Source organism: Schistocerca nitens, chromosome 5, assembly GCF_023898315.1.
Source record: "Schistocerca nitens isolate TAMUIC-IGC-003100 chromosome 5, iqSchNite1.1, whole genome shotgun sequence".
NCBI classification, from domain to species: Eukaryota; Metazoa; Arthropoda; class Insecta; order Orthoptera; family Acrididae; genus Schistocerca; species Schistocerca nitens.
The window spans coordinates 596865943-596880077 of NC_064618.1; the positions used below are offsets into that span (position 1 = coordinate 596865943).

The 14135-nt window shown below is 44.1% G+C and overlaps 1 protein-coding gene across 2 annotated transcripts in view; it reads right to left on the minus strand.

The window, feature by feature from the left end:
• LOC126259988 (nephrin-like) overlaps positions 1-14135 on the minus strand; it is a 666808-nt gene that overhangs the window by 145676 nt on the left and 506997 nt on the right. For both annotated transcript variants that reach the window (XM_049957120.1, XM_049957121.1), the window contains exon 4: positions 10702-10815. In XM_049957120.1, coding sequence (XP_049813077.1) covers positions 10702-10815 — 114 coding nt within the window. The remainder of the gene's footprint in view (positions 1-10701; positions 10816-14135) is intronic.

Consider the following 14135-nt stretch of genomic DNA (forward strand, 5'->3'; position numbering starts at 1 on the left):
ACCAACAATTAATTTTATATAATCATTCCACTTCAAATCGTTCCGCACGCATACTCCTAGATATTTTACAGGAGTAACTGCTACCAGTGTTTGTTCCGCTATCATATAATCATACAAAAAAGGATCCTTCTTTCTATGTATTCGCAATAGATTACATTTGTCTATGTTAAGGGACAGTTGCCACTCCCTGCAATAAGTGCCTATCCGCTGCAGATCTTCCTGCATTTCGCAACAATTTTCTAATGCTGCAACTTCTCTGTATACTACAGCATCATCCGCGAAAAGCCGCATGGAACTTCCGACACTATCTACTAGGTCATTTATATACACTCCTGGAAATGGAAAAAAGAACACATTGACACCGGTGTGTCAGACCCACCATACTTGCTCCGGACACTGCGAGAGGTCTGTACAAGCAATGATCACACGCACGGCACAGCGGACACACCAGGAACCTCGGTGTTGGCCGTCGAATGGCGCTAGCTGCGCAGCATTTGTGCACCGCCGCCGTCAGTGTCAGCCAGTTTGCCGTGGCATACGGAGCTCCATCGCAGTCTTTAACACTGGTAGCATGCCGCGACAGCGTGGACGTGAACCGTATGTGCAGTTGACGGACTTTGAGCGAGGGCGTATAGTGGGCATGCGGGAGGCCGGGTGGACGTACCGCCGAATTGCTCAACACGTGGGGCGTGAGGTCTCCACAGTACATCGATGTTGTCGCCAGTGGTCGGCGGAAGGTGCACGTGCCCGTCGACCTGGGACCGGACCGCAGCGACGCACGGATGCACGCCAAGACCGTAGGATCCTACGCAGTGCCGTAGGGGACCGCACCGCCACTTCCCAGCAAATTAGGGACACTGTTGCTCCTGGGGTGTCGGCGAGGACCATTCGCAACCGTCTCCATGAAGCTGGGCTACGGTCCCGCACACCGTTAGGCCGTCTTCCGCTCACGCCCCAACATCGTGCAGCCCGCCTCCAGTGGTGACGCGACAGGCGTGAATGGAGGGACGAATGGAGACGTGTCGTCTTCAGCGATGAGAGTCGCTTCTGCCTTGGTGCCAATGATGGTCGTATGCGTGTTTGGCGCCGTGCAGGTGAGCGCCACAATCAGGACTGCATACGACCGAGGCACACAGGGCCAACACCCGGCATCATGGTGTGGGGAGCGATCTCCTACACTGGCCGTACACCACTGGTGATCGTCGAGGGGACACTGAATAGTGCACGGTACATCCAAACGGTCATCGAACCCATCGTTCTACCATTCCTAGACCGGCAAGGGAACTTGCTGTTCCAACAGGACAATGCACGTCCGCATGTATCCCGTGCCACCCAACGTGCTCTAGAAGGTGTAAGTCAACTACCCTGGCCAGCAAGATCTCCGGATCTGTCCCCCATTGAGCATGTTTGGGACTGGATGAAGCGTCGTCTCACGCGGTCTGCACGTCCAGCACGAACGCTGGTCCAACTGAGGCGCCAGGTGGAAATGGCATGGCAAGCCGTTCCACAGGACTACATCCAGCATCTCTACGATCGTCTCCATGGGAGAATAGCAGCCTGCATTGCTACGAAAGGTGGATATACACTGTACTAGTGCCGACATTGTGCATGCTCTGTTGCCTGTGTCTATGTGCCTGTGGTTCTGTCAGTGTGATCATGTGATGTATCTGACCCCAGGAATGTGTCAATAAAGTTTCCCCTTCCTGGGACAATGAATTCACGGTGTTCTTATTTCAATTTCCAGGAGTGTATATTGTGAAAAGCAATGGTCCCATAACACTCCCCTGTGGCACGCCAGAGGTTACTTTAACGTCTGTAGACGTCTCTCCATTGATAACAACATGCTGTGTTCTGTTTGCTAAAAACTCTTCAATCCAGCCACACAGCTGGTCTGATATTCCGTAGCCCCTTACTTTGTTTATCAGGCGACAGTGCGGAACTGTATCGAACGCCTTCCGGAAGTCAAGAAAAATAGCATCTACCTGGGAGCCTCTATCTAATATTTTCTGGGTCTCATGAACAAATAAAGCGAGTTGGGTCTCACACGATCGCTGTTTCCGGAATCCATGTTGATTCCTACAGAGTAGATTCTGGGTTTCCAAAAACGACATGATACTCGAGCAAAAACCATGTTCTAAAATTCTACAACAGATCGACGTCAGAGATATAGGTCTATAGTTTTGCGCATCTGCTCGACGACTGGGACTACCTGTGCTCTTTTCCAATCATTTGGAACCTTCCGTTTCTCAACAAGCGCCACTCCTGGAAGGAGGTCGGTCGTGTTTCTCCCTGGCCGACCTATTGAGGGATGTCCGCAGCCACGTGCCGAACCGGCTCACTGGCAAATACTTATCTGCGACTAAGACTATAGGAGGTGGACTGGCGCACGTGAGAGTGGGCAGATACGCGTCACCCCTTTCACCATGAGAGCGAGCGGGGAACAGCAGCAAAGCAGGGCCCTAATGGAGACCAATTTCTCCACTGTAGGAACAATAGCTCACTGCCTAGACTGCGGTGAAGAGAGACACAACGATACATCGTTACACCGAGAGTGTATGCAAGTAATCATTTGACCAATCTGTGACTGTTACACAGATCTGTGCTACTAACAGACTTCCCATACTATCCATTTTTTCCTTGGGGGAACAACGCCGTACTACCGGTTATAATGATATTCTCTTTGATCACCACTATCAACACATCTATCAAATTGTATGGTAGTATCCTGATACCTCAAGAATCATTCCTGTCACCTACTGCCTATCTGCACGTACAAGAGACATTCCTTCTCACTGACATCTGAAAGTAATACCAATCTCCCAGACAAGGCCAATGGCGTCATCACAAAATAACAAGCCCTCAGTCGTACCACTGTCAAAGAGTCCTTACTCTGAGCCTTCCGTGCTGCCTCAAAAATCGTTGGGCTCCCCGCTTGCTGACCTCATGTGCTGCCCCGCCTTCGCTGGGAACCACGCCGTCCAGTGAAGCCAACTCCCACGACTAGAGGAAGGATGTCTTCCACTGTACACACTCTGTGGTACAACCACAGATAGTCCTGAATCTCTCCGTGAGATCTGCACTCTCCATTCGACACCACATCCAGGAGCAGCTTTGTTCGGCAGCTTGAAATAACTGCGATACCAAAGAAAAAATAGTGTTGTGTGTTGTGCGAATATGTCACCAAAACCCTTTTGTGTCGGTATCATTAATCTCCATTCCTAGGGTACTGATGTGAGAGCGATCAATGAATGTCATTTTTTCGAATAGTCTGTATTAATTACGATGTAACCTCGTTGTCGCCTATGTAAATCTTATTCTTTACCTGTCATGTCTACGCTTTCCTTCTCACATGCAACACAGTGACAGATGATCCACATATCCATTATTCACTATTTTTGTGCTATTTCGCAACCAGTTCTTCATCATTTTATTGCAAGATGTTTCTATGTGCGTGAAAGTGGGGTGAATGGAGTTAGCAGTAGTGCCTCTGTGTAAAGTATGTGATATGCAAGGACCTTCAGTCAAGGATAAATTTGTACTGATATGGAATTTTATGGAGCTCATTGTCAAAGGGCTTCAATATTTTTGTAAATGTAGATGTATGTGCAACTGTACTGGAATAATTATAAAACTTGCCTCAGTAAGTGTGAGAGTGTCGCCTTGCTGGACACGTGTATGTTGCCTTGTTAATTTTGACCTTCAATAAAAAAATGCTTGTCAGAAATACTGATGTGACCAACGATCCACAAATTTATTCATTGCGGATCACTACGTGGCCTTCAGCCCATGTGTTCAGAGCATAGTGTGAAAGTGATGAGTGGTTCGTTCCTCCTTTTGTATATATCTGTGATGGGTGATATTTACGAGTAGTAGAATCGGATGATTGGCAAAGTATTCTCCACGTTTTCTCCTTTCCGTTAAAACGAACAAGAATGGTTTTATGCAATTATTTTTCTCTTTTCTAATCTGAGACTCTTCCCAAGCGACATAATTTCTGCCAGTGGAAGGTAGCGAGAGGTAGCAACCCTTTGGCCACACCATCTTTCATCTCTTGCTAACTGTGAAGTCCCTGCAAAGGTACTACAGCCATCTCATCTACGTAGTGAGCCATCAGGACGATTAATTGTAGGTATGACAGCGAATGACAGAGTTTGATTGCCGCTAGCAGTCATAGTTATGGCACTAGATTTTTTTCCGTGTCGGTGAGGACGGCAGGAAGACGTGACCAGGGCGGCAGAAATAAAAGAAACACCTGCAGGCTCTTCCAGGATATCATCCGGAATTCTACAAAAGTGTGACCACTCTGCTTGTGAACATAGGCGGTAACACCTCGCTATGAAGTCGGCCCACGGGGGCGGCCCAGTTTTCAGCAGGACAATGACCAGCAACCTGTTCTCCACCTCAAGTGTGCGACCGACAGACGGGCGATAAGCTTTATGATTTGTTCCAGGAAGGAGTGCATTGTCTGCCACAGGAGTGGAATGCATGCGCGTTTCTCTGACGCGAAGTTCAGCTTCGGAGAGCACAGATTTTGGCAGCAAACTTTCTCATCGAAGGAATACCGCTATGCCGTGTCTAACCGGGAGTCCTGGCGCGGTGTTGTAAGTACGCCATTGGCGCAGTTTGAGTGGGCAGCTTGGCCATTGGAGGGGACAGTTTTTGACGACTCCACGAGGATTTCGTGTCGAAGAGGGAAGAGAGGAGAGTTTTGGAGGCATTCGGTGCATGTCCACCGTAAAGACAGTCTGGGCAGTTCGGCCGAGGTACCCAGTATGCTCGAAAAATCGGCGGAGAGCCACCGAAGAGGACGGTCTTGGTTTCTTTCGGCGCGCCTGCTGTGATTCTCTGTACATCTCGGCGCGACAGCACGCCGGCCGTGGGCTTTGTAGTTGTGTACCTGCGGCCAGTTTCCACATCACACATTGGGTAGTTCAGTGGTGAGCATATCGGCAGGCTGGGCCTACCAGCAATCTTTGTCCGAGGACGCAGTCTCCACTGCAGAGAGTACATCTGACCTGCAGCCCTGCGTTTCAACCAACCTGTGGTATTGACGTTCAACTAGTGATTCACAATCTCGGTCAGTCCCTCACATATAATCAGAATGCGTTGTTGCTGTTATCTTGAGGGAGGCATCGTTCTAGTATGACTCCAACCCACTTTAATAACTTTGCCAGCCAGCAACATCATCTAGCACTGTGTGTTTTATTCAGTTTCTTTTTTTCATTTTATCTGAATTCTGGGAATGCAAGTATTGGATTTGCAATAACTGTGTCTGAAAAGAGCAATATTTCATTTCAGCACCCTATTCTTCCTGAATATACGAGTTATGCTAACCATCTGTGAGCTGAGGGTACTTAAGAAGGTTAGGAAACCTTACAGGCTGTGGTAGGGACGCTGCTGCTGTCTTACAGCGTGGAACGCTGCAAATAAAGCTTTTGTACCCTGCATAGATTTTAAGATTTACCTCTTGATAACGTTGCCACGGAGGTAGCTAAATATTCGTAATGTGTTCTTCTGTCGGTTAATGTTAATGTCAAAATCCTCATACAGAGGTTGCAGCAGGTTTAATACTTCGTGCCAGGAAAGGAAAGAACGCAATGATATTGCTAGTCACCGATAATTTTAAAGCCCAACGGCCACATGCACATTACTAGATGCCTGACGGATTATCTTGAAATATCGTCTTGAAGTGCTTTCATCGCTATCGTATGAAAGAAACTTCGTGGAAGATGACGCATCTGCGAGAGTAAACTCGTCGTTCGGACTCAAATCTGCCTCAGTTTCTAGTTCTGACACTTCTGTTGAAATCAACCATGTCTGTGTTGTTAGTGAAATCGCGTTTTTGTTGCTTGCATTCATTGCACGCACTGTGCTTAGCACTGTATTGTTTTCTAGGGAATTTTTCTATCTGAATATTGTAAGACGTTTCTGGTTATCCTGGATATACTTTTCGATGCCAGACTATAACTTTTTTTTCAACTCAAGGCCGTTATAAACGGAAAAGCTTCGTTGTTATCATAATACAGAAGTATTAACCGCAGAAGATTAAGCTGCTTAAGAGAATAAACATCGATCCTTAAATAATGCTCCATTTACGAAAGTCGGAAACTCATACACATGTATCCTGAAACGCGGTATCGAAAACACTATATACAATGTTGCGGACATTGTGGCGAGGAGTGATTTTTTTTTTATTTCAATTTTATACTTCATTTCAAAATTGGTATATGGCTTCTTTTCATATGTTTTATGCTTTTTGAGATTTAACAACCAATCCGAGCATGTGAGCATGTTCTTCCGTCTTTGGTGACTGTCTTTAATATCTTCTTTCTTTATTAGGCTATTTTTTAATTTCATCGTACTTGACGTAACGGTCGATGTCAAGAGTATACTCAAACCTGAACGGCCGAGGCTGACTGTAAAAGCCATGTCGTTTCACCAGACGTAAGAGTACATATTGGTCGGCTACAACAGAGAAGAACTCACTTTGGTAAAATTCATTTCACTCCGTGCCTCATCGAGATCTCTCGTTCACTTTTGTTGTCTAATATAAGGCGAAAATTAGCTGAAATAACAAACTCGTGCAGTGTACGGCAGCGAACTAAGGAGACGTCAAACCTGTAGCGGAGTTTCACGTTGACGGTAATATTTGAGATCTGTACCGTCTCAGCCGTTAGGATCAGATCTCTGAGACTCCAGTCCGGTTGTCTAAGACCATTTTCTCCTTAATCTACTTTCATTGCTGACGAGAAGAAATAAACTGTTGGATAGGACGGCTATCTTTCTTTCCTTTTTTTCCTTTGTTCTATCTACCAGTCTTCCTTCCTGCAGTAGGGACACGGACACTTCTCTCTTCACTATCGATCAGGCTCGGTTCATTCATGTACAAGAGATTCGGATCAAGACTTACTGTAGACGCTCTTACTGCAAATGGGATCGCAGTTCCACATATGGAAGCTTCTCTGTTGGAGACGTCCTCGGCTGTACGACCTGAGCATCCTAACATAACCAGTGAACGAGTCATTCAGCTCATCCCTGATAACGCCGATTTCAATATCTGCACGACTGACGGGTTGAATACTTTCCATGGAAGAAATCATGGCAATCTGTCCCTACCAGCTATGGTGTCTGACAAGTACACTGATCGGGAAAGAAGACGTTCCACTTCTGAATTTTTATCTACCCAAGTGATGCTTCTCAAAGGGGACCAAAGCCTGAAAGATCTCGTTGTTTAAAGACACCACGTTCTTCGTCACATCATTTTCGATAAAGATTCAAATGCTGCAATCGCAAAGGGAAATTTTCTCGTAAATAAGTGCAACAAGAGCCACTTGATTTTTGTGCTCTTGAGGAAATTTGAGGATGGACATATTCAAGTGCTACAGGTAAAAGAAGATGTCGATTCATTAACTGTGGAAACAGTTATTTCCAAGTTGCTGAGTCTGGCAGTGTGGCAATCGTAAGCGAGGATATAGGTGTGGTTATTCACCTAACGGGTCGAGGAAACTACTACAACAACCTGTACTTCCATAAACCGGGAAGAGGGAAATCAGCAGGACTGTGGTATTCCAGCAGTTCATTCATTTCGATCCTGCGTATGTCCTTTTCAGCCATACCTTCACAGGGTGTGATACCACGTCCTCGTTTTTTGGCCAAGGAAAAGGGAAATTAATAAACCTTATGGACCAACAGCCACACCTCAAAGTGGAAGCTGCTGAATTTGTTGAAACCTCAAACTTAATAGCACAGGCAGGAAAACAGCCGATATTAGCACTGCATGGGAATTCCAACTGCGCATATTTGGATGAGATCAGGTGCGAGCTTTTCGTAAAGTCTGCCCCGAGAAAATCTTTCAAACATGGAAGTCTACCGCCAACATCGGAAGCAGCTAGGTGGCACTCATTGATATCCCACCACTAAGTGCAATCTTGGCTGCGTCAGAAGCGTCAAAGTGGAAGCTGCTGAATTTGTTGAAACCTCAGTCTCTCAAACTTAATAGCACAGGCAGGGAAACAGCCGATGTTAGCACTGCATGGGAATTCCAACTGCGCATATTTGGATGAGATCAGGTGCGTCAGAGCGGATCCATGCCATTGGGGCTAGAAAAAAAAATTTACAGGTTTGTTTCCCGTGACGATGAAGAAAGATAAGGAACCACACATGCTACTGAAGATGGTTTCCTGCGCATTCAAAACAGTATGCACATCAGTATGTGGATGTCGCAAGTCTGGACTTAATTGCTCCTCGACGCGCAAACACTGTCGTGGAAATCCTGCGAGAACGCTCCAGAAATTTGGATCGACAAGGATGAGGAAGAAACAGAAGGTACGTTCCAGGAGAAGTAAGTTGTTGAAGGTGTCGCTATGGATCCTAAAGAGCGGATGCTGGATCAGGACCTGCCGCAGTCTCCGAAACGATGTCGATAGAATTGAAATTTAATAAAATGTGAATCTCTCATATTTAAATTATTTCTTTAACCTTGTCATGCTCTTTTATTTGTTGATTTGTACAAATTTTATATTACTCTTACGTAAATACATATTGGTCATTACCATGTACCTGCTTTCGAATTTAGCAACCCACTCTTACCATTTGAGGCAAGGATGAAAACGATTAAAAACGCACAAGAATGAAGAAAATTAAAAATATATACAAAGAGAATACATATGTTCTCATTAGAGAGCATTCTTCCAACTGGAAATTTCGTTTCGTTCACTATCTTTGACTTAAAAGAAAAACAACAAAAAGGAATTACTTTGGCTTTCGAGTGTATGAACGCTTAAAAGTCCCTAAAACTGAAAAAATACTTGCTTTTGTAACAAGAAATTTCATGCTCTGCAAGTTTAATAACTTGACATTTTTCATTTGCAGTAACTGTTTTTGAGTTACAGGCGATAGTGCCGACTTTTTAGAAAAGTCGTTAAAACTGAACGTACTTCGACAAATGATTACAGCCAAACGGCTGCACCGATTTTGAAGTTTGAATAAATCATTCGACGCATTTTTTTTAGTGCTCTTTCGTTTTGGTATGAGTAACATTTTCAGTAGGATGCATGGTTTTCGAGTAACAGACGAAAACCTGAAAAAAGTGCGAACATTTCTTGATTTTTTGGCCACAAAAAGAGGGTTTTGGAAGTCAAAAATCTTGATTGAACATACTGTCAACCAGATACACAAGATAAGAAAATAAAATCTTCTACCTCGTTTTTTGCAAGCAAAGGGCCTCTATCGTGACGCCGTTACTGGATTGTTACACGACCATGTACACTGCGATGCAGCTTTTTCTCAAGTAGCAGCGTTATTCAAAGGTTCACAATTTCAGTACATCGTCGCCTTTAGTTCCAAACGTCACACGCTTTGGCGCCAGTAAAAGAGGTTTCATACCTGGAAGCATATTTTTACTCTATCCCAGGGTATTTTCTGCTTGAATATACTTTTAACAAAATGAATTCTATTTCTGAGACATTACTGCTAGGCACAAACGATCCTCTAAACTTGGCGCTTCGTGGTTCTATACCGACTATACCGTACCTTGTCACAATTCGGAATGTACACTGAAAGGTCGTTTACAGTCTTCCAAATTTATGACAGAAGCATGGATTAGGATCCACTACTCAACATGAATAGTAAGGAAGTGATAAAAACTGTTCAGTAGCCTAGATTGAATAAAATATTTCTTTACTTAAGACAACCGGCTTCGACAGCCTATTCTGTCATCTTCAGGTCTTAAAATCTTTTGTTTTACGTTGACCGCAGGCACAAGAATTTTTAAGTGGATAAAAATAGCACATTATAAAAGGTTTGTCATCGCTAAAATATTGAAAATGTAAACTACCTTGTGTCACAGGCTATGTCCACATATGGTTTTTAACTATTAGACAGAATGAAAAATGGTAAATTTAATCGAATAATTATGTGTTTATGTTTTCTTTTTTTTATAATCGGTAAAGTTGTTTAACGTCCATAAGCTTCCGAATTGATTTTCATTTAGCCTGTTCATTGCATAGAAAGTAAGATACCACAATAACAGAAAATGTAATTTCTAACAGCTTTATCGAGCATGTGGTACTGCGCCAAAACATAATTGCCAAACCATACACAACAAAACCTGCACTTCGTGGACATCCTTTAAGAGAAATTCTGTAAAACATGTTCCATTCCGTGACACTATTAAGGGAGTAAAGAAGTAAAGGGTCTACGAAATGAGTAGGTTTTTTTACATGATCTGGTAATTAGCTGGACAGGTCATACTTTTTCTAATATTCCGTTAGTATCTGACTAATTGCTGAGACCACACAGACTGATTTGTACATTAAAGGATCGGTGGAGGGGAGAGAGTAAATCATAAGTAAAGTTTTTAACGAACCATTCTGTCTCTTTATTCGAAACACGGGAGCAACGGAAAACCAAATGAATATAGTCGCGTGAGGATTTAAAAAGGTTTATATATAATTTTTCCCTCAAAAGTGAGTAAAGTATGTCGCGTCAACGTCGAAGTAAATGATGATTAGACTGTTACTGTGAGGATAATTTTGAGAAACTTGCGTGAAGGAAGTTGATTCAGAAATGTGAGTCCATAAAAAGTAAAAGGCAGCGAGAGTATGCAGATAAAATTGTCCACTAATGAGAACATTTGTAACCGGAAGCGAGTGACACCACGATCACTACAGAATCAAGCAGACACTTGGACACGGTACTTACCTCCGGTGGCGATACACGTGATATTCACGCTGGACCCCTCGTTGTACGGCCCTAGGATGTAGTGAGGGATGTTAGAACCTCTCTCTTCCACGATAACCAGCTTCTCAGGTGGTACTGCAACAACACACAAGAACATAATGAATACTCATTTAAGAAAATGTAAGTCACCTACGAATCCTAAGAAGTAACGCAACACACTCAGCACAGTATTAATGCTTAGTTAAAAGCGATAAATGTTTGTCGGTGTTTTGGATGAAACGTATAAAAGGAAAATATCTATAGAACCCTTTATTTAAACGATTCTGTTTTCTGCACCTCCAGAAAACCTTACCATAATATAAATGCTAGTGTCTGGGCTCGAGTACCGGATAAAAATAATGCACTCACTCCGTTGCGCACTGCAAGACCCATTCTAGAATCAATCCTTACAATGTGCCTAAGACTTTCCTCAATTTTATCCTTTCTCCATAGAATGCTAATCCAGTAAGGTACGCAGAAGAGATCCAATGGAACGTAGAGGCAGGAAGGTGGTATTGACTCTACTGCCTGCAGCTCCGTCTGCACTAAACAGACGAGCAGAGTTTTTATTAGCAGATTCACGGAGCCCACGCATTGACAGGGAAGATCGAGATAAAATCTGTAAGAGCATTTGACGAGGTTTCAGGTTCACGGCTATTCAGTGCCAATTGAAAAAAGTCTCATTGTAGCAGTTTCGTACGTACGTAAAAGATTTATCCTTTAAGTGCTATAAATGTCTGTGGACTTTAGTTTAAAACGATATTACATGGTGAGGGGTGAGTGAGGTGAGGGGAGAGGCAGTGGGGACACATTATGTAGGACACAGAATGAATTTTTTCACCTAGAACGAAGTTTGTGCTGACAAGAAACTTTCTGGAAGATTAAAACAGTGTGCCGTGCTGGAACCTAAACCTGCGACCTTCGCCCTTCGTGGGCAAGTGCTGTACCTACTGAGCTATCGAAGCACTACTCACGATCCTTTCTCAGAGTTCTGCTTCCACCAGTGCCTCATTTCCTACCTTCCAAATTTCACGGAAGATCTCCTGCGGAACTTGCACGACTAGTGCTCCAGGAAGAAATGATATTCCAAAGACATGGCTTAGCTATAGCCTAGAGAAAAATTCCGGGACAAGATTTTTCACTCTGCAGCGAAGTGTACGTTGATGTGAACCCTCTGGGAGAGTAAAATGGCTTGCTTGGACTTGAAGCCAGGAGTTGGTCCTGCAAATTTCGCAGATGAACCTGGGTAGCTCAGCCGGTAGGTCCCAGGACCGAAACCCAGCTCGGCACAAAGTATTAATCCGACAGGAAGTTTATCGTAAAACACAGTAAGATCGGAAGTGTCACATAAATCGTACCAATCACATAACACATGGCGAAAATAACTCACAATTGGCGAAATTAAGAAACTCAGTTTTTGACCCCCCCCTCCGCCCCTCCCTTTTGTCGTGGAGCTTATAGCCAAATAATGTAACATATGTCAAAGTAGCCAAGAGTTGGCTTATGACGATCTCGGTGGAACTGTTATATGGCGGAATAAGGTTCAAATGGTATGGTTCAAATGGCTCTGAGCACTATGGGACTTAACATCTGTGGTCATCAGTCCCCTAGAACTTAGAACTACTTAAACCTAACTAACCTAAGGACATCACACACATCCATGCCCGAGGCAGGATTCGAACCTGCGACCGTAGGGGTCACGTGGTTCCAGACTGTAGCGCCTAGAAACGCTCGGCCACACTGGCCGGCGCGGAATAAGGATAAGTTATTTGCTCTGCTGGCAGAGCACAATTTGTGACATTCATGATAGAAATATTCAGTTCTGTACTGAGCGAGGTGGCGCAACGGTTAGCACGCTGGACTCGCATTCGGGAGGACGTTGGTTCAAATCGCGTCCGGCCATCCAGATTTTCCTTTTTCGTGATTTCCCTGAATCGCTTCAGGCATATGCCCGGATGGTTCCTTTCAAAAGTCACCGCCGATTTCCTTCCCCATCCTTCTCTAGTCCGAGCTTGTGCTGCGTCTGACAACCTCGTGATCGACGGGACGTTAAACGCTAATCTCCTCCTTCATTCTATTCTGTCTGTGCATATACTTGGATGCAGAACTGTATTTTGTTTTCCAAATGTCTCTTAAGCACATAAGATATTCCACGCTTCGGTACAAATGGTTAATACCGACAATATAGCAAGTAATCTGCCACAAAACTGTGTTAAACTACACACTTCTTCACTAGGGATGTTCTATCGAAGAACTTAGAAAAAGTTATTTCAGCCCCATCACACAAATAAAACTCTGAAATATGCTTACGAGACAGACCTTTGGCCATTTACTTCTAATGGTCGTCTCATTAACTTTCACTCAAAACATGTTTGAAGTACTTTTTATGCGTTATCATACTGACAACTTAGGAACGTCGTGTACATCATATTCACCATATGCGACATAAGATTTATAATTTTAACAGACAGAGAATCCCTTCAAAATTAAAGACTTTTCAAGGTATTGCTGTCTAAAAGATATAAAAATACTGTGTAAAAAGTTTCAGGCACTTTCTCCATGGACGGAATATAGACCTTTCAAAACCCTCCCGGAATTTCCTCGAAGTATTTCAGACCAGTAGAGCTCAATGTGATAAAGATAGCTTTCTGCTGATATTTCAGTCTGCTTCTAATCTTCCTGTTATATCAGCTTGTTTGTGTACTCTTGCATCTAAAGCGCACAATTATTTCACTTGTTGTACTGTATTATTCCTAATTATGGTGTTTCGTTGCTACTACCCTTCATTACTGTTCTTCTTACTTTACCTATTTACTCAGATTCTGTGCTATGAATAATGTTCTTTTTTTCTGTATTGTAAATTCATTCCTCTTACGAGGCGAGCCGGCAGCAGCCTACATACGCCTCTCTTTTGCCAATAGGTACAACGTTAAATACAGTAGGAAACAAAGACAAGAAAAAAATGCTTGGTAAAAGATGATAACCTTAACATCATAGATACGAAGCCGTTAGATTGAAGGCACTGGGTACACAAAGGAGGTCAACAGTTAAAACAAACGTAGATATCCAGTTGGATATACAAACGTAGAAGGACACCGATGAAAACACCGTAGCACAAAGCGAAGAAACACTGGCGCACAGAACCACTGTGGTGACGATCATCGGCGGAACAGACACCAACATGATGAAGGGGGATGGGCTGCCACTGGGTGTAGGGGAAAGGCAGGTAAGGGGGAAGGAAGGGGGGAAGGAGCCAGTGGGAGAAAGAAGGGAGGGTGGACGGGAGAAGGTAGGAATTGGAAACCCCGGGGAGGGGGAGGGAGGAAGAGGGAGACAAGGAAGAGAGGAGGGGGGATAAAGGAATGTGGGGGGGGGGAAGAGAGGGAGCCCGGGAGAAAGATGGGGAGATAGAGGAG